Below are 22,348 nucleotides of genomic sequence, written 5' to 3' on the forward strand. Positions count from 1 at the left end.
CCGCAGGTTAGGCATCTCGCGCAAAACGCTGCCGTGATCCCGCAGCCACCCCTCCTCTTCCCTAACTACTCTCACTCAGCTAATTAAGAAAGAGCCCACAGCACTTGCTGAAGGGAGGGCAATATAACTAACGCTGAAGGGGCGGGGGGAGGAAAGAAAAAAAGGAGAAGCGGTACCACCAGAAGCAGGTTTCACAAAAACTGAAGCTTCTAGTCTATCAGATTAAAGTCCTGCTAACTTGAACTGAAGATTTTAATCTTTTCACTAGCCTTTAGGAAATGACACACATAGGTCATCTTAACCTTTACTGTAAGGGACTGAACCAATCTCTGCCCCCCCCCCCCCCCTTTACGTTCACCTAGGAAACACCAGTATTTTCCACGCATTGAAACTTCCCTGCCAAGTAATGGACAAAATTCGTTATGCTGTAGTGTAAAAGTCTTACCATATATTCGAGCGGCAGTGGCTTGTAAACTTTGTAATAATTCCTTGTTCGAACGAGAAGCAGCAGAATGAATGATATCAATCAGCTGATTTGAAAGCTCAGGGTTTCTCAAGCCAAGCAGAGCGAGCTGCTGAGGTAAGCCAGCCAACCAGCGAGATAACACTTTACTTCGACTTCTAAAGAAAGAGGGAAAATTAGTTTGGGGGGGAGGAAGGGGGGAACGAAACAACAAAAACCCCACAAACTTACTCTTTCCAGTCTTGACTAAGTTGCTTTAATGTTGGGTTCAATTAAATTACAATAAACTGCGATATTTGATTTGCTGAGAGTATTTCACCAGAAGATCCGAGCACATTGGTGTGCTACTAGGGTTACATCATAAGTATTTATTTGATCCATAGGCTTTGCACTGCATATTTTCAACTTTTTCAGAAATTATTTATGTGAACGGACCGTATGCTGGCAAAGCAACTGTTCCATTTATCATTAGTTTTATCAGTTTATATTTAATGAGTCATGAGCCAGGCTAAAAAGCCGTGAGATTACTACACCCCGAATAATACTGAACCCCCCCAATCAAGCTACTGCTCTTTACACTAGACTTTTAAATTCAATTACACCTTTGCTGACATCTTGCTTGTCAATTCAGATACATCTTAAAGCAGAATGAAAAACTAGAACCGGTCACTTTAAATAGGAGTTGATTACATTGGCTTACTTTCTTTCCCTGTTCAACTGCTACAGTAAATCAAGTATTTATGTCAACCCATAATCAGGTTTCTCTCCCCTCCCCAAGATCCAAACCCCTTTTCTGTTTTTCAGGCATAGTTTCATTTCTTAACCAGGAGCGATGATTAAAAAAAAGCAACAATATTAAAAATAAGATTTAAAACTGTAAACAAAGGTGTTCAAAACAAATTCTATATTTACTGTTTTTTTCCTGAAGAAATTAACTCGGGTGATTAGAGACTACTGTTTTCCCCTTTTTAATTTTGTTGTATTTCTCTTTATATTACTTATGAAGAGTAAGTACTGAATTATTGTAACGAAGATTTTCAGGTAGGACTTTTACTAACACTTTCCAAATTCTAAAGTAAATTTTTAAAGTGCAATTTAATAGTTCATACTAATTAAAGTATGGATTCCTGAATCCCATGTATAGTTTTACTGCTGAATTCCTATGGCACACAGGCAAATTACTTCAAACATGGCTCTCCTAAAGGTGCTACTATTAAAAGACTTTCTTAATATATCTGCAAGCTCCATATATTCAAAACTACACCAAGAACTTTAGGGACTGAACCAAACCCTTACTCTGTGCACAAGCCATACAGAGCTAATACAGTCATTTATTTTCCCCTGAACATCAACACAGCTAATTACTAAGCTGCACACTCCAAATGTAGAAAACGCAATCGAAAGGAAGGATAAGGTTAACCAGGAGAATAATTTAGTTGAATTTGCAGGATTACCAATTAGAAAAGGAAACTTGACATTAAAAAAAAAAATCAAGAATGAAGAAATGTCAAGAGAGAAACTTTCTACTGTGACGTTTTAAAGCAGAACTGCATGTCAAGCTCTCTACTTCAAAATGTAACAGCTGAGCCCTCAAGGTTAGCTTTCACAGTACAGCTCCACTGAACTACCAATTTGGTCCTGCCTAAGCCAGACACAGCATTATGGGTATGGCCTCACCAGTATCGACCAAAGACAGATACAAATTTTAGTCAATCTGCTGGCCACGTTCCTCCTAATGTAACCCACGGCTGTTTGCCTTACACTCATGGTGGGAACACACTGTTAACTTATATTCAGCTTGGCATACACTGTAACCCCCAGTCTTTTTTTTTTTTTTTTACTATTGCTGCTGCTCAGCAAGCAAAGTATTAAGAAAGTGTACTGTGTCAAACACTCTGCCCTCATCCGTGCAACCAGTCATTCATCACAGAAGGCTATCGTGCTGGTAAAGCACGATTTGCTCTTATATACATCCCAACTTGTTCCTGATTACCTGCTTGCCCCTTGACGAGTTCAGAAATTAATTCCAAGCCAAGACGCTGCATGATCTTTCCAGGGACTGAGCCGAGGCTCATGAGCCTGAAATTCCCCAGCTTCTCTTCAAGATAGGTTAACAACAGTCTTTTTCCAGTCACACAGAACCTCCCGCATTCACCATGGTTTTTCATGGATGACAAACAGCGGCCTCACTTTCACATGAGACAACTTTTTCAGCCTTCCTGCATACCTATCTGGGCCACAGATTTCACTACATTCAGCTGATCAGATTCTTCACCTGCTAAATTTAAAGACGTTTTTCTTTACGTAAGATCTTATTTGTCCTGCTGGAATGTCTAGCTTTCTATTGACTTTCTCCAGAGCCTCAGGCAAGCACAACTGAGGTGTTTTGGTGAATTCCTTTCATCAGCAGAAGGAATCCATAGCTTAGGTTGCCCCTACAGCTCTTACAATTTGGGCCTTCTTGGACGTAAGTAACTACCAATAAAGTCAGCTGAATGAGGTATCAAATGATCTTGTTCAAACATTATAATACTTCCATGTATCTTCTGCTACAGTTTAGTATCTTTAAAAGTTACATTTGGTTTTTTTTCCACAACCTTAGTACACAGGCAGCATATAGAAGGAGAAAGATCAATCACAGGATTATTGTTTGCAACTGCCTGGCTGAATTTTACATTAAAAAAAATCCTGTTAGTTTCTAAGTGCACCAGTTTTTGTTTTGTACAAATACACCTCTTCCCTCTTATACCATTCCCTCAGGTAATCCAATTCTTATGCTTTATTTCTCGTTTCCTCTGTTCAGGTAACGCTTCTGAACTGTATGTTGCCAGAAAGTTTCTATTGGCATGCTCCTGCTCTGTGTGCCGGTCATTAATGACAGCATGAAGTTTAGCTCCAAGAGAGCTCTGAGGAACTGTATAAGCAGACTCTCTCCAGTTTTACCACTCCCACTGTTGTCACCTATGTACCATATCCCACTGTACATATTCCTATTCTTTAAGTGAGATACCATCTTTTATACCAAATCCAGATTGCATTACCTGCCTTTAAAGGTAATAGTCAAAGTTCTTACTATCTGCAGTTTACAGCACTGTTGCTTCCATATCTAAGGACTCTGACCATCCCTTGTGTTTGACACAAATTCTAATAATCTTTATTGAAAAATATGACAAGATATTATTAATATTGAAGGACAACCTGAATATATCCTAACTTCAGACCCACTTCTTCCTTTATCCTATAGTGTGATGGTTAAGAAGCTTTTGCTATTTTCACATCCTATGAGAAAAATAACTCAGCCTGACATTTAGGAATTGCTATTTCTAACCTGCTTGTCAGAAAAATAGGAATGAAACCAGTTTGCTTATCAATGCCTTTTTTTTCATTCTCTCTAAGTGTTGTTTATCATAAACATCCCCCAAAAGCTGGTCAGGAAACAGAAAAAAAAACTTGACAAGCTCTTCCCTAGCCTAAGACAAATTTTCATTTGTATTTATGACTTGATTCTCCAGACCTCCTTCCCCATTCTAATCAATTGGCCAGTTCACACATCAGGAAACTTCACTAATTAGGTTTTTTCTTTCCTTTAAACGTCTTTGGCGATGAGCTTTAAAACTTGACAACCTCCATTGTAGATCTGCTTTTATTTATCCTTTCTAGCTCAAACTGAAACAATCTTATAGACCAATCCTACCTTTCGTGGGCTACAATTTCTATGACACCCTGGCTTATCAAATCAAGTATCATTTATAAACCAAAAGCATTTCATCAGCTTACTACTAAAGTGATGATTACATGAAAGAAGCTGCCAAGTGTAAACCAAGATGTTCAAAGCAGGTCTTTGAAAGTGTCAACAAGAGTAGCATAATGATGATAAAAATTATTTCATTTTCCAAAGACCTGACAAAATCCCTCACCAAAAACCTTTTAAGGAAACTAAGTATCCATGACATAAGAGGGGAGGGTCTTGCATAGACAGATTGTGTTTAACGGTAGGAAAAGCCTGGAGAAGAGACAACTGAAGTGGGTGAGTTGGAGGTAGGCTCAACAGAGGTCTCAAATCACTTGACACAAAAATAGTGTATGGGAATAAAATGTTTGCTTTCTCTTCCCACAGAAGAAGTGGGTGCTGGTATCAAATGAAGCTAGAAGGAGCCAGGATCAAAACAAACAAAAGAAAGTTGGTCTTCAGACAGCTGAGCTCTGTGACTCCTTGCCAGAGGATGCTGCAGTTGCTCTTGATTTAGACCAGTCCAAGGAATGACCGGAAAAGCTCATGGAAAAGACATCCACTGAGTGATACTAACACACAGAAGTTCTGCGCAGTGAGGAAGTACAGGCTTCAAATGGTTGGAAGCTTAGAGTACTTTGGAAAAGTAATTCTTGCCTTCTTCCTATAGCATCTCACATAGGTCAGTGTTGAAGGCAGGCTGTGAGGCTAAATAGCCTTTGAAGTCTCTATCAGTATACATACGCATATGTTCGTGTGTATACACACACACACTGTATATGCATATATATTCGTGACTACGCTTATGTGTGTAGCGATAAGGGGTGAAGATAACTAACATCAAGACCAAAATATTAATTCTGAACCTTGTAATAAGTCAATCAAGTAATAAGTCAATCAAGTTTTCTTTCACAGGGCAACAATAGGCCAAAAGCTCCTACCTAGTCTTTGAATCAGATACACCTAAAAATAAACAGTGTCACTTAAATGCCCTTGGAAAATGTTCCAACATGAATTCTGCTTCTCTTAGACTGCTCTTAACAAGCTTCTGAGAAAAAAAAAAACCACACCAAAAAACCCCCAAAAAACCGAGGAGAGCAGTCACAGGAGGGCTGAAGGAAGTATGACGTCAAACTGAATGGAATAACATGAATGCCATCCAGGATCTACTACGCAGTCTGCATCTTTAAGAAATGAAAAAACCCACTTGTTTCTAAAGGAAAGAAATGGATCAATACAGTACACAAACATTATGTTGTCTTAAAATGTCTTGTCAGACATAAGTGCAATTATCCAATTATCCTCTTTGCGAAGAATTTTTGAGATTTCATTCTTCTGTTACTAAAAATGTCACAATTCCATGTAGAAGACTAAGAGGAACAGCAGGAAAACTACTGCTATTTGTGATGTCTAAAGATAGAAAGTTAAAGCTTTCTAGATAGTTAGACGATCACATGAAACTGGATGAGATGCTCAAGACTTCCAGGTAAGTACAGAAAACAGTGGTTACATAACCTCGGGGAAATTAGTCAATACGAAAAAGATCTCTTTATCACTCCGGGTAAAGAGAGGAGGAAAATGGGATATTCCCTAGCCTTTTTCCTGTCTTTCAAATTCCCTATACTTTTTATAATGTTCATAAGGTAGTGTTAGATATTTCTGGCTGTAGATCTAATTACATGTACTCAGGCATTACCACAATGTAAGATTTAACAAAGCAAAAGAGTTGCAGAAGAGAACAATTTTCCCAAAGCTTGACTCTGCTAGTGGATACCGGTACTTCTGGGGGCCCTGGTTTGATTTTTACCTAGTAGCAGAAACAAGTGTCATGAGTATGATCTTTATATCCCTTCACAGATTCTCAAATGAGGTAGGATTAATGCAGCCTGATCTGTGTTTAAGGATTTTACGTAGCTGGAACCAGATGACTTGACTGAAAAGTACCTTCTGGAAAAGTCAAGACTTGGAGACAATTTGGACAAATCTTGCAATGAAAAAGTGTAATAACAGCAATATAGAGAATAATTTCCTCTTACTTCAAAAAAGTCAGATATCTAATAGGTGCATGAAACTGGGAACCCAAAAGGAGAGGAACATTTTCTTAAACTTAGTTTCTGTAGAACCACGCACCCAAAACAATAGAAGAATACTTTTCTTAAAGAAAATAAGTACAAAAGGCTAGACATGCACTACCAGAAACACCAAAGGCACTAAGTCACAAGTCCATGACCTCAGGCTGCAGTAATGGAAATGATCCATGCCTATAGCTGCACAATTTTGACACGTCTACTGACTACCACACAGTCAGTAACAATGAGCTTACAGCAATGTACTTAAAGTTAAATTTTAAATCATTAAGATCTATCTAGTACTTACGTTAAAAGACAACTAAGCTAATACACATCTCAATCTCACAACTCACAGAGAACATAAACTTTCAAATTTCAGTGACACAGCACCAAAACAGATTCAGAATGAAGTTTTATAACATCTACATAGAAATTCAGTATTCTAACTTTTGAAATAAATATACTATGTTGAAATGAGAAAGAATACATAAATGGTTTTTACCTGATTCTTTGAGTCCTCAAATCTTCTTTTTGGTAAACTCTGCTAAAAAATTTCAAAAGCAATGTACGAACAGGAAAGAGGAGATTCCTTTGCTGGTATAGTGTATATACTGCTTTTATCAAGGGTTCTGTTGCCACTAGAAAGAAAACATATAAAAACCTGAAGTAGTTGTTCTTAATATTCTGATTTTATACATACATACACACATACACAGAAGAGCTATAATCTGTATATGTAACTGTCTACATTTAACTCCACAGGGAAGTACCAAAAAGTTTTAAAACAACTACTGGATAGACTTCTAAGCCATTGAAACAACACCTTCTTGTGTAGCTTGTGAAAGAGCCACATGAACGAATAGAGACCACATGTAAGTGAAAACTTCAGACCTTCTGGAAGACAAGACAGTGTACAGGTTGCGACGTAGCTAAGAACCAATAAAGTCCTGCTTTCCACTGCTATGTTCCACATCCTCTTCCACTAGTGCAGTAACCTCACACCGATCTTCTCTTTTACTCCTCACCTATGCTCACCCAAACCTGTCACAGTGCCTTCATTTCTCTCTATACTATCCCTTTCTTATCCCTTTGACGGTTGGACTCGATCTTAGAGGTCTTTTCCAACCTCAATGATTCTATGATTCTTCCTGCCACACACACACACCAGCCTTATCAGCTCTCCATGTCTTTGAACCAGCTGGCTCCAAACCACATTTGCTGATTAACCAGAAAATACATACCTTGAGAGTCCACTGGCAAGCCGCTACAAAGAGAACTGCTAAACTCACACTGCAACCTTTTCTTCTCTGAGGCTCTCATCAGCTATATGTTATCACCAGACTTAAAACAATGTACGAAAGTTCTACCCTTCTGTCAAAGTTGGCTAAAACCAGCCAGCAAGCGCAGAAGTTATTATAGTAGACTGGTATAGTAGTTATATATAGTAATATATACATTATAGTTTGGTGTGTATATATATGTGGTATATATTTGGTGTGTATATATATAGTTTGGTGTGTGTGTGTGTGTGTGTGTATATATTATAGTTTGGTAACAGACCAAACATTTCCTTTGGAAACCAGATTAAACCACTGGATGTAAAAATTAACAAAGCGTGGAAAAAAAAGGTACAGATATCTTAATTCAGAGAAGCCAATCCTGGAAAGAATGGGGAAGCATCTGAAAAGTTAGAGATATATGAACTCATATAGAGTTCATATATCACAGAGATATATGAGACCTGACTCAATTTGCCTCAGAAGAGCTTGGGGTCCCAATGAATTCTTTTCCATCAAGATAAACTTAAGTAGCAGCAATCACTTAATTATCTTCAAAAACCAAGACTGGGAAACCTTTGCCTTTCCATTCAGGCGTACAGAGCAGTCTTAGTAAGTTATGTATTCAAAAACAGATACAATTTTGTGTTCCACACTGAACAGAGCTGCTTCTGCCCACAGAGACAAGAATGCTCCATACAAAAAATTATTCCGGATCCAATCAGGGGCTGGTCTTCATCAGTAAAATTCTTATCAGGGAACATATTTAAGTTATCATATAGGGATTCTCACTAAAAGACACACTATAAAAAGCACCTGAAATGGCATACTGTGACGGATGCACTCGACCCCTTAACCAAACTAGTGGTAGTTTGGTACAGGCTCCAAAGGAAGTAAAGGCCTAAGCCATTAATGGGCCAAGAACTCCTCCGGTTTCAATCTGTTCTCTGAAAACCCACAAAGGAGCAGAGTGACAGCGTGAGCATCAATGCATAAGAGCTTGGAACACCGATCATGCGATTAACACATGAATAGCAGGTGGCTTTTCCAAGACTCATTTATCAGGGAACAAAGAAAGTTGTGGGTACAAGGAGTCTCATGCATACCTTTCCCATCGCATGGAATTTGACCACAAGCCAACCACTTTATTCCATAAATATGACAGCCTAGGTGAGCCCTCCTTGAGCTCTCCCTGCTAGGCAGCGTGGCTGCATGGCAGTGATCTCCCCTTGAGCTGGGATGCCTCTCAAGGTTGCTCCTCGAGGCAGAGACCTTTTACCAACGGCAGATCTTTGGTAAGCGACCGATATCATGCATAACCTTGTAGTATGGTAACTTTTGTTTGTGCCTTGTTAACTTTGAATCATCGTTCAAATGATTGTGCCGTACAGTAATAGTGAACGTTGCCATCGAACTTTAAGTCGCACTTTTACAACACCATATTAAAACCACTTTCGCCAATAGCTTTAAAGGTGATTCTTTAAGCAATCTAAATCACCCATTTGTGACACATGGTCATACACAAGCATAATGCAGGGAGCCATTTAGAAGCTGAAATCCAAGATATTTGTCAACAGAAAAATACATCAAATATTAGAATGGATTTTAATTAAGATAAATTATTAAGTTCTTCTCATTGCATCAGGACCATCAACTTATTCAATCCACATACTCTTCAGGTGAAGATTCATCTTGAACAGCGTTTCTTAAACAGAACACTTGCTTATTCTTAATTGAATAACAATTATACCTTTATGTAGTTTTTAGCTAATTAATGAACTGTTAACTGAACAAATATAATAAGAAATAAATACTCTAAGCGTGTAGAATGTTCAGCCATCTTCCAATACCTCTCTGTGGCACATTTAGTAAAGCAGGTCCTACTATTTCAATTGCTTCATATGAACAGGACAAGTTTAAAAACAGAAGCAATTTTAAAATGTATTCTTAAAAAGTAATACTTAAAACGTCCACATTATACAGACTTCCAAAATGCAGCCAAAGTTGTCATGATTTTTAACTTATTTCAGTTTTAATTGGCACATGGCAAGCCTCCTTCTCAAGTGACTGAGTGTGCTCTCTTCATTACTTGAAGAAATTTTTTCAAAAATACAACTAGCAGGCAAGCTGCTGCTAAAGTCATACCTGAGAGATGCAAGAAAGGAGCAGACCTCCTAATTAGAGAGAGCAGATCCAGAGTTTGATCTTAAACAATGGAGAGAAATCTTCAGACATCACAGCATGAAGCTCTACTAGACATCCACAAAAAGGGTGCACTTCATCCCAGCATAAATAGCTACTCAAAATAGGCAACCCTGAAAAATACGACTACAAAGATACCACCATGCTTCTGTGGCATAGTGTGCAGGAGGTTGACTATGGTCTTATTCAATCTCTCATTCATTAGCTCTTTGTTTTTTCTATCTAAACTTCCCCTCTTTTGATTTCCATTGTGTTCTAAAAAAATTTTGATTATAATGGTTCATTTTTTTCTTTTGCCTTGTCTTCTAAAGAAGACATACCCTTCCAGGCCCTTAATCTCAATGTCAGATAGGTTTTAAACAAATCAGAGTTATATTTTTGGTACGTACTATCTTTTGCAGTATCATCTGACACAATAAAGTTCAGAATTTCTAAAGCACCATCAAAAAAAGAATATCAAGGAAGGAAGCTTTTCTTCTTCCACAGAATCACTTAACGGTTGAGGTGGGAAGGGACCTCTGGAGGTTATCTGGTCCAACACCCCTGCTGAAGCAGGATCAGCTAGATCTGGCTGTCCAGGACCATGTCCAGATAGCTTCTGAATCTCCAAGGATGGAGACTCCACAACCTCTCTGGGCAACCTGTGCCAGTGCTCAGTCACCCTCATAGTGAAAAAGGGTGTTCCTGACGTTCAGACAGCATCTCCTGTGTTTCAGTGTGTGCCCATTGTCTCTTGTGTTGTCACTGGACACCACTGAAAAGAGCCTGACTCTATCTTCTTTACACCCTCCCTTCGTATTCATACATGCTGATGAGATCCCCCCGATCCTCCTCTTCTCCAGCCTGAACAGTCCCAGCTCTCTCAGCCTTTCCTCGTAGGAGAGACGCTCCAGTGCATTCATCATCTTCATGGCCCTTCGCTGGACTCTCTCCAGCATGTCCACGTCTCACTTGTATTGGGGAGCCCAAAACTGGACACAGTACTCTAGGTGTGGCCTCATCAGTGCAGAATAGAGGGGAAAGATCACCTCCCTCAACCTGCTGTCAACACTCCTCCTAATGCAGCCCAGGACACCACTGGCCTTCTTTGCCACAAGGGCCCACTGCTGGCTCACATTCAACTTCGTGTCCACCAGGACCCCCTGGTCATTTTCTGTCAAGCTGCTTTCCAGCTGGTCAGCCCCCAGCATGTACAGATGCATGGGGTTGTTCCTCCCCAGGTGCAGGAATTTGCACTTCTCCTTGTTGAACCATCAGCCCATTTCTCCAGCATGTCGAGGCTGTATTTCCTCTACAGCTAGTAAATGAATTTTAATCTGACATGTAGTCAGGCTTTTAGTACTGCAAAAGGATTATCCTGAAGGGATGAGATAAATTGTTAACACAAACAGATACAGATTTGTGAGGTAAAGAATTTCCTACTTGCAGTGAAATTCCTGAACCTTTACAGGATCAGCAGACAAGATCCATACATATTAATCTTTTGGAATTTCATTTAAGTTTTTTTTAAGCTTATTAATTTTCTGCATTCCCAAGGAAAATTATTGCACTAAAATGGCCACTTTGGTTAGAGAAACACCAGCCATTATCCACTATCTGGTAGGTTTGGTAGACAAAGGAAAAATCAACGTTTCATTACAAGGAAAAGCGTGAAGTATCCAATTTAACAGTCTAACAATAGTTTGGAAACTACTTTCTTGAGTAGCAATTCTTCTGCTTTAGCTCAGCTAGTGAGACAGGCACATCTCTGACTGTGGACTATTATTTGCCTTCAACAGGAAGCTAAATTTGGAGCGCAGATAGGAATGATTACTTATTATCTTTGTCATCAGGGACATAAGAATAGACAGATTCCTAATTAAAATGGATTTGGAAGGAGATACAACTGCCAAAATATATTCGAGGGACATCTGACACCTTTTCATCTTACAACACTAACAATGAAACCTGCTGCTAACGGCAAAGCATTTTCTATAAACTCTACTTGGCTGCATGGCTGTGGAATTCACTTCTACCAGACTGGTAAGACAATAGATTCCTGCCACCTTTAGACTTATTGAAAAATTCCTTTCTTTACGAAGTCCTATATCAATCACTTAACAGACATGTCAACCAAGGTCTCATCTGGAACACAATCAAGTTGTACTTGAAAAGCAAAAAAGAAAAAAAAAGCCAAGCCAAAATACTGTACTGGTCCTGCAACTCACAACTGGAAATATGTTTTCTCTTGGAAAAGGATTCAAATCAAACACATTGGAAAATATTCTACAGCAGCTTCCATCAGAACTATCTTGGCGTTTCATGTCATCACAGAACTAGAATGGTCATCTGACAGTACTCAAGGGAGTCTACCAGCTACATTAAGAATTTTAAATAAGGATTGTAATATTAATGTATCATGCACCTCTACATCCTAGTAATTATTTTTTTCAATGAAGAAAAGTCATCTTCCCATTTATAAGAATACCTTAAGAAGTAAAAACAGATACACAAATATATTAATACTTTGCATATCAACAGTATGAATCTAACAGCATTCCTAAAAAACAAGCAGTTTTCAATGCTATACACACGGATATGACCATGAAATTCAATTTACCTCTATAGACAAAATACGTTTTGATGTAACAACTGAGGATAGAAGATGAAGTGACCTGAAAACACTAGAATAACTCAAGCTCTTTGTCAGTGCGTAATTTTGCTTTTCAGAAACTACTCACGTCTTACCTTTGTTTTGCTGTATTTGCATTAGTCTCCAAGTCACACCAAGCAACCTGTTCACCTGCTTGCTATTCAGCTTGCTGCCGTCCTGAAGAGTATCTGTCACAAATTTCCTTATCATGTCCAGCCAACCAGAATCCATCTGAAGTGTTGACGTGCTTGCTAGTGAAACCATTATGTCACACAAGGTTAAGTTCAGTAAAAGATGGTCTACACTGTTTGAGGATGTCATACAATACTTGTTGCTAAGGGGGAGGGCGGAAAAAAGAAGAGAGAGAGATTTCAAAGTAATATTTTGTGCCTTCTAATGTATGTTACTTTGGTGGAAATTATACTATGTAGAAAAAAAAACCTAAATGTTAAAGTTTTAAAGCCAATATGCATTTTAAAAGTCTTTGTATTTGACATTTGGGTACTTGTAAATTTTTGTTCTGCCACCAAAATGTCTATTTCTCATATTTATAGTGGCAGCAACAACCAAAGCTCTAAATTGTATCTCTATGGTTGGTTTCTCCCGTTTGACATTTTTACTGTGGCCTAGCAGCACTTTTAGGTGACTGAAACCAGTAAAGGAAGGCTAAAAAAAAAAAATTAATCCTTAGTTTCAGTCTCTTCTGTGTTTCTTCTGTGAGGAATCACACGGGTCACACAACGACAAAAAGCACCATGAACAGCACAGAGAAATCCACTTATGTACTTTTTTCCAAATTCATGTGGAATCAGAAACACATTTTTCACCATCACAATATTCTGCAGGACCACCCTGTTGCCCTACAGAGGTTTGAAAGACAAAATTAAGGGATATCAAGAAAGGAATCAAGGGTATTGCAGCTTGACACATAATGCTAGAACTTCTCTACTTGCTGATTAGTCACTCACAGTATACAAAAAAAAAAATCACAGCATTTACCTAGAGAAAGCTGCACAATATGAATGCCTACATTCAGAACACAAAGTAGAGCTGTGAAAACAAAGTAACAAAAAGCACTTTAATCTGCGCTAATGTAAGTGTAGTCACCCTTCAGTTCAGGGCCAACCATTACAATATGAGCAAATAAATCTCAACCTGTGGACATCACTTACACATGGCATAAATGCTAATAACTTTTTCATGTTCAGAATATGTAGATGCTAAGCACTATCAGTAGTACTGTGGTAAATTTCTGCAACATTTTGCAAACTGGAGAAGGAAGGAAGCCTCAAAATGCCATGCAAGGTTTCCAAATGCAGGCAGGCCTTTAACCCAATATATTGGTAAGCAAGGAAAACAAAAGCAACTATTTTTATTTTCATGGCATGAAGCTAAGTTTCCAGAAGTCTTCAAGTAACAGTCAAAATAAAAACACAAAAAAGAGTTTTCACAGATTACTTCTCCTGCATGTGTCCAACAATATATTTATTTTAAAGTACAAGAATGGGGCAAAACATAGTAGCAGAGTGAAGAAGGATCAACAGAAGTATGGTTAGTCAGGGTGCCACCTATAAGACAAGATGGTTGCATTGCCTAACTACTAATTCTGAGATTTTCAGTTTCAAGGAAGGGTGTTCAGGTCAAAACCTGAAAAAGCAAAACACCTTTTGACTTTTTGAACTTAATGGGTAAGACTTAGCTGGAATGAAGCATTTAACGAAGAACTATGCTGTACCTCTGATCTATGTGCCCTTCCAGGAAGAGAAAATGCAGCAGTCAAAATATCAAATAGGATTTCAGCCTCAAGTATACCTGCACCATGGTAGGCCCTCAGCATAAAAAGAGCTGCTTCTACTACTACAGCTCAATCTGCAGTGGCACAGTTTGCAAGTATTTGAAACTGAGACAGACGCTGGCTGATACCCACTGTACATATACCAGTGTTTTATATGGACTGCAATGGCGCAGAATAACTCCAGAACAGACTTTGCAGGTATATAGTCTCACATCTGGGAGCTGAGAGGGGAAACAACCTGCTACTGGCCTATACCGGAACAAAATTGGTGCTCCCACTCTGCCAGATCAATAGTGAAGAAACATGTGAGTGCTCAACTTCTCCTGCTCCAGTACTACTTTGCCATACAGGACAGGCACAATGCGTCCCATCTCCCCTCCTAGCTGTATTTATCCAGCCCTGTAATACAACTATAGAAGAGTAGATGTGGGTGAAAAAAATGTTTTAACTATGTTTTGATGTAATTCATCAGTCAACTGAAGGAAACATGCAGAAATATGAAACTAGTCAGACTAACACAAATCACCATTTAGCAATATGCAAATTCCAGATCAAGCATTCAATAAAATATTTTCATTTCTCTAAGACAGCATTTTAATTTCTACAGGAGGCTATTCAGATGGCTTCCTATACAATACCTTTACAGAACAACCAAAACTTCTCAATTCAAAGCAATGCTACCTTCCTATAAAAACTTCTCTACAGATCTTCAAGGAATACGCAATAAAAGGTTTTCTTTTCCAACATTAAAAACTTAATACTGGATAAAGAATATGACTCGCATTGTCTCACTTCTCTTATGAAATTAAAAGCTGTAACATGACACTGATTTTATTCTTACCCTTTGCACGAATCTTTCTTTTTCTGCTTTACTGTTTCTTGTAAAGAATAAGGAAAATGACGCATGAAATGGTGCTTGAAATCAACAAGGTAATTCATTCGAAGCCATAGCTCCTGTTAAGGAAAGCAGATGATAGACAGAAAACATGGTAGTAAGTGAAATACATCAATGCAATCATCTTCCATAATCCATTATTGGAATCAATGAAAAACAGGAACCTTAGCTTCTGTTTGCAAGTTTTCATATGTATTTACTTTCAGACGTAAATGTGAAGTTCTGTGCATGAACCTGAAGGTCCACAAAACAAGGGAGTAAAATTATGATGTAAGTCAAGGTTGAGCGACAACATTTAATCCAAACTGGACCAGTATATTTTCTTAGCACATATTAATGTGGGTATATGCAATATTAAACCAAGTGAGTTACAGATGTGAATTTAAAATGCTTTTATATCAATTTATCAGGGTACTTAAAATCAGAGTGAACTCCGATTTACTCGCAGTGACTGTCCTGAGTTTTCCATTAAGACATATTCTGACACTGCTTCATCTTTCCCCATCATTAGCGTACCTGTAGTTCAAAGCCCACTGACACAAAACATTTTCCAGTAGAAAGGCCATCCTTACATAAAAAAGATTTTTTTTCAATATTTAAAAATAATTTTACTTTGTGGGTTACCAGACACTCACAGTCACCATTCCACAAACTGTCCAGCAGAAGTCATCACAAAAAAGTCTGCTCCACTATCAAATTGGTCAGGCAGAATAATCTTTTTTGATATTCAAGTATTAAGAACAAAGAATGACCATTAAACTACTTCAAAGATTAATAGGTTTCCACTAGGCATATTCATAGTGGGTTTCCAAAGCGTCTCTAATAACCACTTTGGCCCATAAGCCCAAGGGCTATTAAATAAGCAGAGCTTCCATTTTCAGACTGAGCCATTTGAATGCACATACATATAAAGGTGACTATAATAAACAGTTGATCTTACCTAAACCACAATATGCTCAAAAAAAAAAAAGTTGTATGGACATCAGATTCCCCCCCCCCCCCAAAACATCCCAAGGTCATAATGCAACTGCGTGTACCTAAAACAGCTACATCTTGACACAGGAGCACTCCTTTCATGGGACCAAAATGCAGGCACCCTATGGCTAAGGGCAGCAGCTCTGCAGTACCCTAAAATTAAAGGCTAGGGGCAGCAGGCTGCCACAGGTATTTACCTGGCCAACAGCCTCCTTTCTGCCTGCTTCCAAAGAGGCCTTCTAGAAAAGATGAAAGGGGAACAGCGCATTTTGTTTGAACACACCGAATCCATCCCTCAGGCTGTGTAAGTTGGATAACTCTGGTCTAATGGAATGGTTCCACAAATGACTTCCAATAATTATTCTATATGTAGATTTTTGTTTAGCAAATGGACCTACAGTCCTATACACAGGTAAAACAAAGAGCTGTCAAGACATTCCTTTCAACTACTCTCAATGGCCAAAATGGAAAGAGAAGAGTGTTCTTTTTCTATTTTGCAAAAATCTTTGGAAAAGCAGCAAAACTTACAAAAAATAGCAATCCATTTACCAAAGTAAAAGACAGACAAAATAATTAGGGCAAAAAAACTTCAAGGATATTTTCCAAAATTCTTATTGAGGTTTTAATCATTGTCTTATGATACTACCATTCATGACACAACAACGTAGGTTGCACCAAGCAATTACAGGATCTCATACCACCATTACCCCCTACCTTTCCAAGGGTTTAGGGTTTGTTCATTTCCACCCCCTCACTCCCGTAAAATTTTTCAATACATAAAAACAAGGAACAACTCCATTCTACGCTTTGTTCAAAGTTATATTCCAGAGGTTATCCGGGAGACAAAATGCTCCTCTTCTCCAATACCACTTTCAGTTTCAAAAGCTTTTGTGCTGCAGTCTGTCAAGGATTCCTGGAGACTGTCGGTGAATTCATTGCTCAGTTCAACAGATTCTTTTCTAGAGTAAGAGACTTGACAAAATCCAAACTCAAATTCTACTCAAAACCGAGGCTTCTTCTCTCCTAATAAAATATTTCCACTACTTGCAATGACCAAATCACTAGTTTCCGATCAAAACAAAATGAACTGTCATTATTATGCCACGGATCACTTCTCCCTTACCATTTTGTATGTGTCATCATGTCGCTTTGTGAGTTTCCACAACAAATGTATTATACTAAGCACTTGCTGCATAAGCTGCTGAGATTCTGATTCCAAAAGGTTTCCAAGAATGGGAGCTGATTGTGCAGGAGATGCTTCAATCCAGCACTCAATCAGTAATGGAATTATTATCTCAATAAAACCTTTTAAGTTTTCAGCCGAGGACAGGCCTTTTTCTGCACTGTCCATTACACTTGCCAGAGACCTAAACGACAAAAGCAAAAAAAAAAAAAAAAAAAAAGAAAAAAGATGAAGATCAAACCTTTAAAAACAGATTAGAGCAATACCACTTTCCTGCTTTCTGAATAACAGGAAAAATTACTTTTTTAATACATTAAATATTTGCTTGCTTTCTTGCTAGATATTTCAGTAAGGAAAAAAGGGAGTTCAAACCATCTACAACAAACCTGCTCCCGAGTCTCCCTGCAAGTTTGTGTGCTTCTGTAACAACTTCTTAGATTTCAGTATTTCTTTCCCCATTGTTATATGTAAAGTCTATAAAGTGGAGAAATATGATTTGCATTATCATATCACCTTCAACTAACAGATAAGAATTCACTGTACTCAGCACAACAAAATAAAAAAGCTTTAAGTTTTAAGCTCCTTGAAGCAAAATAATGAAACTGACTACAAAGTATTGTCAAATGCATGAGTTTTATTACAGTTAATAACCTTCTCCAGCTATAATAAACATAATGGGGGGGGGGGGGGGAATCATTCTGCAAAAATATAACTTTCATTCCCACCTGATGTTTAACTGTAATGGCTCTGGAGAGCAACTAGCTGGAAAATTATTAAAATGATTCGAGATAATGAAGTTAAACAAAACTTATCAAAAAATGAAGAGATATAGTTTAAATTAAAAGAACACCTCACAGAAAGCAAGAAAACCAAGGACTTTCCCCCCCCCCTTATAACACACTTTGTGTTTCAAAAGGGATTATGACCAAATCCTGCAAAAATTCAGGCAATTTGTATCCATTTAATGATAGAACCAAAGAAGGTTCTTTGAAAGAAGAAATCCCTGGATAACTCCTGCTAATTTTAAGCAATACAGAAGCTTCTGAAAGGGTTTCCAAATAACAAAAGCCCTTTAAAAAAAAAAAGCAACAATAATTTCAACTGATGATTTCTGACATTGTTTTCCATGATGATTTTGTTTTCTAACTTACAGCAGGGAATTCCCATCTTAATTCTAACTTCCTAATATGCATAAAATTAGTACACTGAACCTCCTGTTAAACTCCTTGCTATTTCAGTGATGTTCTCCAAGTGATTTTTCTTTACACACACACCCAAAGCAGGATCTGAAAAACTATTATCTGCCTATCTGTGGAAAGAAAGCAAAGTTCTGTTTACAAATATTTTAATTTCATATTGGATTAAAGAGGTAAAACAGTTTTTCCTGGTCATCCTGTCATTGCCAAATTATCCAATTAGTTATATCCTTCTACGAAGCTACATTTCTCATGCTGTTGCAATCATCTATAATATGCATAGAATAGAAAAATTTTATTCTGTCATTTTTCTCTGGTTGAAATTGGTATCTCAAAAAAGTTACTAAACCAAAACGAACCCAGGTATTAACAAACTGTAAAAGGAGCAGGGAGAAGACACCTGCAAAGGAGTAAAAAGAAAGTGTAAGACAAATGCAGGCTCTTTTTCAATGAAGGCAAGATGGGGGAGAGAGAATTTACATCTCCAGCACAAAATAAAACAGACAAGCGGAAACATAACTGGTCATAAGAAAAAAATGTTAGTTTTATCTTTAGTACCTACTACAACTATCAGACATCTTAAAATTTTATAAAGCTTAGCATTAACTGCAGCAACCAACGTATGCAGTCAATGTAATTTGGCCTATTTGTCCCTTTTTTGTTGCTCTATGTCCCTTCTATGCCGCAGACACTGCAGTAAAGACACCAGTTTCTTTCAGACTATGAGGAGAGTTTAGGGTGAATGGTTCCAACTTAGACATTTAACTCTCAGTCATCTAAAGACACAGTAGACAAATCCCATCTTCCAGTTATAACCACAATGAATTCTAAAACGTCACTGGACAAGCCAGTTGATACCAAGACCATAACCTCACTGAAAAAGTTAGGTTGTCCTGTAAATGCTATGCCATGGCAGGACTACACACACTCAGCTGAGATTCCGAAGCGTCAGTAATTGGCTGAAATAGTTCTGAAGTAGTAGTCTTTAATCATTTCTCTGAAAATAATACCTGATATTACAGCAGAGCATTGGAATTCGAGCAATCTACTTCTGGAACACAAAAAAATCTCCCCATTAAACAGTGAACAGTGCATGAAACCCGAGAAGTTGGCAACACACACCTGAAGATTCCTACAAACGTGTAACACACACACCCAACTATTTCAGTACTTTTCTGAAACAAGGGATGGAAAAAGAAGGAAGAATCCACGCCAAAAGGGATACTCCACCCAACTGCCAAAAGGATTTGGAGAAGAATACTTAGCATAGCTTTCATGTACCCCTGAAAAAGCAGCCCCCATCTCTCAAGATAAGACTCCTCCAAATATTCAAGGTTAACAACAAAAGGGGTAAATAAAATCTGATTGCCAGTAACAGATGATGACAAAGTATTACTGTAATCTGTCCAGTATGCATCTGATTAGTGCAATATCCTTAGCAATACAGGTTCACTGGAACTGGGAGGCTTTGATGTCAATGAAAGTGTTAATCTTTTTGTCACGTATCTGTTATGACTATTCTTTAATGGTAAGGCAGCTCTCAAACACTACAAAGCATTACTACCTTCATATCGGTATGAAATACTATTGAGGGGAGCTGCAAGATACTTGTGTACCCCTTAAGCTGTCATTTTTCTTTAAAACACCAATATTTCTATAGAGCAGGATCAAACAAAAGAAAACTGTGTAACATATCTGCCATTTGACAGTAAGAGGACAACAGAAATTCAGCAAAGGGAAGTCAAGGAAGCGTAAAAGAAACAGAAAATAAGGAAACAACTTTCTGCTGCTTAAAATAGGAAAAGTCATTGGAAGTTAGTAAGTTTTTATGACTCAGAGTCTAAGCCAGGTTACTGTCCTCCTTTTTTGCGTGCACTGCCAATTGCAGCAAAGAAACACTCAGCACATGAAGTGAACTGTATTTTCCATTTCTATCTGATGCACAGGTCACACCATATACACATTTATTCACTATGCTTTGTCTTCCATTTTGGTCTCTCAAGTCTTCTTCGCTTTTCTCTGCAGCTTCATTTTGTCCTTTCTCAGCAGAAACAGAAGCTCTACCATTTCTCTTCAGCACCACTTCCAGTCCGAAACAAAGACCACACACCTTGGTATCACCACGTTTAAGTTGTGAAGGCTTTCCATTTTTCCACATCTGAAATGAGTTTGATGCAAAAAGCAGCAGTCAGCACATAAGGCAGAGGATATATTCTAATAATCTCCTAATTCACTGTAATCTTTAATTCACGGACAGTAGGAAGACCTAGCACACAACAGAAAATAAAGTCTTAAGACTTGCATTGTTGAACTATCCAGCATTCCAAGCTCAGAATCTACACTTTTTACTAAACATTAATACTGCAGACTGATTCTGAAAATCCCTTTCCATAATCACCAGGTTACCAATGAGGTGCCATTCCTACCCAATGAACTTACGAAATTAAAAAGGTGCGCTAACTTTAAAAATTTAGCATACTATTAGTGGTGTTTGGAAGCCTACTTTTTAAAGAACAAAGTTGAAACTTACTTGCAGTATTAGTGATGAAGCCATCAATACATACACACCACAATTAGTTACTTATGGTTTGGCTAACTCATTCTCTATACTTAGGACTTGACTATTTGTGCATTGCCTTATTTAAACAAAAACACACACACTGAGATTTTGGAAGTACTCAAGGAGCATTACAGATGTTTTGCACTTCTTATTAGAAGTAATTTCTGTCCTTGCAGTAATGGCCACAGCAGAGGCCTGGGAATGCCTGTAAAAGGCCACAGTTGGGATTGGAAGAGACAGAATTGAACATCTTCAGATTGCTAGAAAAGATTTCAGTGGCAAATACAAAAGCCACCATAGTAACTTCCACTCTTAGAATTTTGCGGATATCCACTAAAACAAGCTGCACTGGCCCTTTGTGCAAAATGAATATACGAAAAATATGCGCAACTGCAATAAAATGAGAACATTTTAGTACCTTCTGCAGATGCCCCTTCTCTCTCCATTCTTCTGTTCTGCTGCCATCAGCTTGCTTTGCCAATCTCGCCTTGGATTCTAGCAACGTTTCCTTCTATTCTTCTGGCTCCTCCTCATGCTTGCAAACGCCTTTTTGAAAGTATTTATAACCACAAGTGGATCACATTGTTTCACCAAAATCTAGCTCCTCAGAAAAGCGGAATCCAATTCAGGTGACACCAGATGTAAAGTTTATTTTCCTAGACCTTGGATACAATGCATCTTCAGCTATTACAGGGCATGGTATATCACATGCTGCATATCATTCAGGGCACAATACAAGAATCCTCTGATACATGGTGGTCCACAACTGTATGCTTCTGACTGCAGAGATGAAGTCCATAGGACTGTTTTGTGCTCAGCACTGAACCCTTCCCCCTGCCTCAAGTGGGCTTCACTGGTCTAGTTTCCAACTAAAGTTTTACCTGCAGCAGATATTGTTGGTCATGACTGAACTCTTACGCTATGTTAAGAACAACTTTTACAAGAATAAGCTGCACATTTTACTTAGCTTAATATAAATTTCCTATACCTACCACAAGTAATATGCTATCTACCAAGAGGAAGCCTAGGAGAGTGGGAATGGAATGATCATTTGTGTGTCTCCACGACAGAGGTGGAAAACACCTAATTCAGGCCAATACCTGCCGTATTAAAAGAGAACGCTTCTTCTGCACTTCATTCATTCAAAGATAGGAGATGGACATAGCAATGGATTAGGCAGTGGGTTTTATACCCTTTTCTGCCACTGACCTCCTAGATGAATTTGGTGTAACTGCTTTATACCCCTTATTCAGTCTCCCCCAGCTGTAAAACAAGGATTGTGGTTTCTCTTCAAACCACCTTGATAACTATGGATTGGAAGTGCTGTGTAACAGCTAAACGGTTTCCATTTTTCAAGTCGTCGTTCCAGGT

At 38.2% G+C, this 22,348-nt stretch overlaps 1 protein-coding gene across 5 annotated transcripts in view; it reads right to left on the minus strand.

The window, feature by feature from the left end:
* Positions 1-22,348, minus strand: part of TEX10 (testis expressed 10) — a 61,843-nt gene that overhangs the window by 33,404 nt on the left and 6,091 nt on the right. For 4 of the 5 annotated variants that reach the window (XM_076330151.1, XM_076330148.1, XM_076330147.1 and 1 more), the window contains 5 exons: positions 17,162-17,405; positions 15,010-15,122; positions 12,469-12,707; positions 6,765-6,900; positions 446-621 (listed from right to left, as the gene is read on the minus strand). In XM_076330151.1, coding sequence (XP_076186266.1) covers positions 446-621; positions 6,765-6,900; positions 12,469-12,707; positions 15,010-15,122; positions 17,162-17,405 — 908 coding nt within the window. The remainder of the gene's footprint in view (positions 1-445; positions 622-6,764; positions 6,901-12,468; positions 12,708-15,009; positions 15,123-17,161; positions 17,406-22,348) is intronic. The other variant, XM_076330150.1, reaches the window with a different exon arrangement.

This window comes from Aptenodytes patagonicus, chromosome 2, assembly GCF_965638725.1.
Source record: "Aptenodytes patagonicus chromosome 2, bAptPat1.pri.cur, whole genome shotgun sequence".
In the NCBI taxonomy this organism is placed as follows: domain Eukaryota; kingdom Metazoa; phylum Chordata; class Aves; order Sphenisciformes; family Spheniscidae; genus Aptenodytes; species Aptenodytes patagonicus.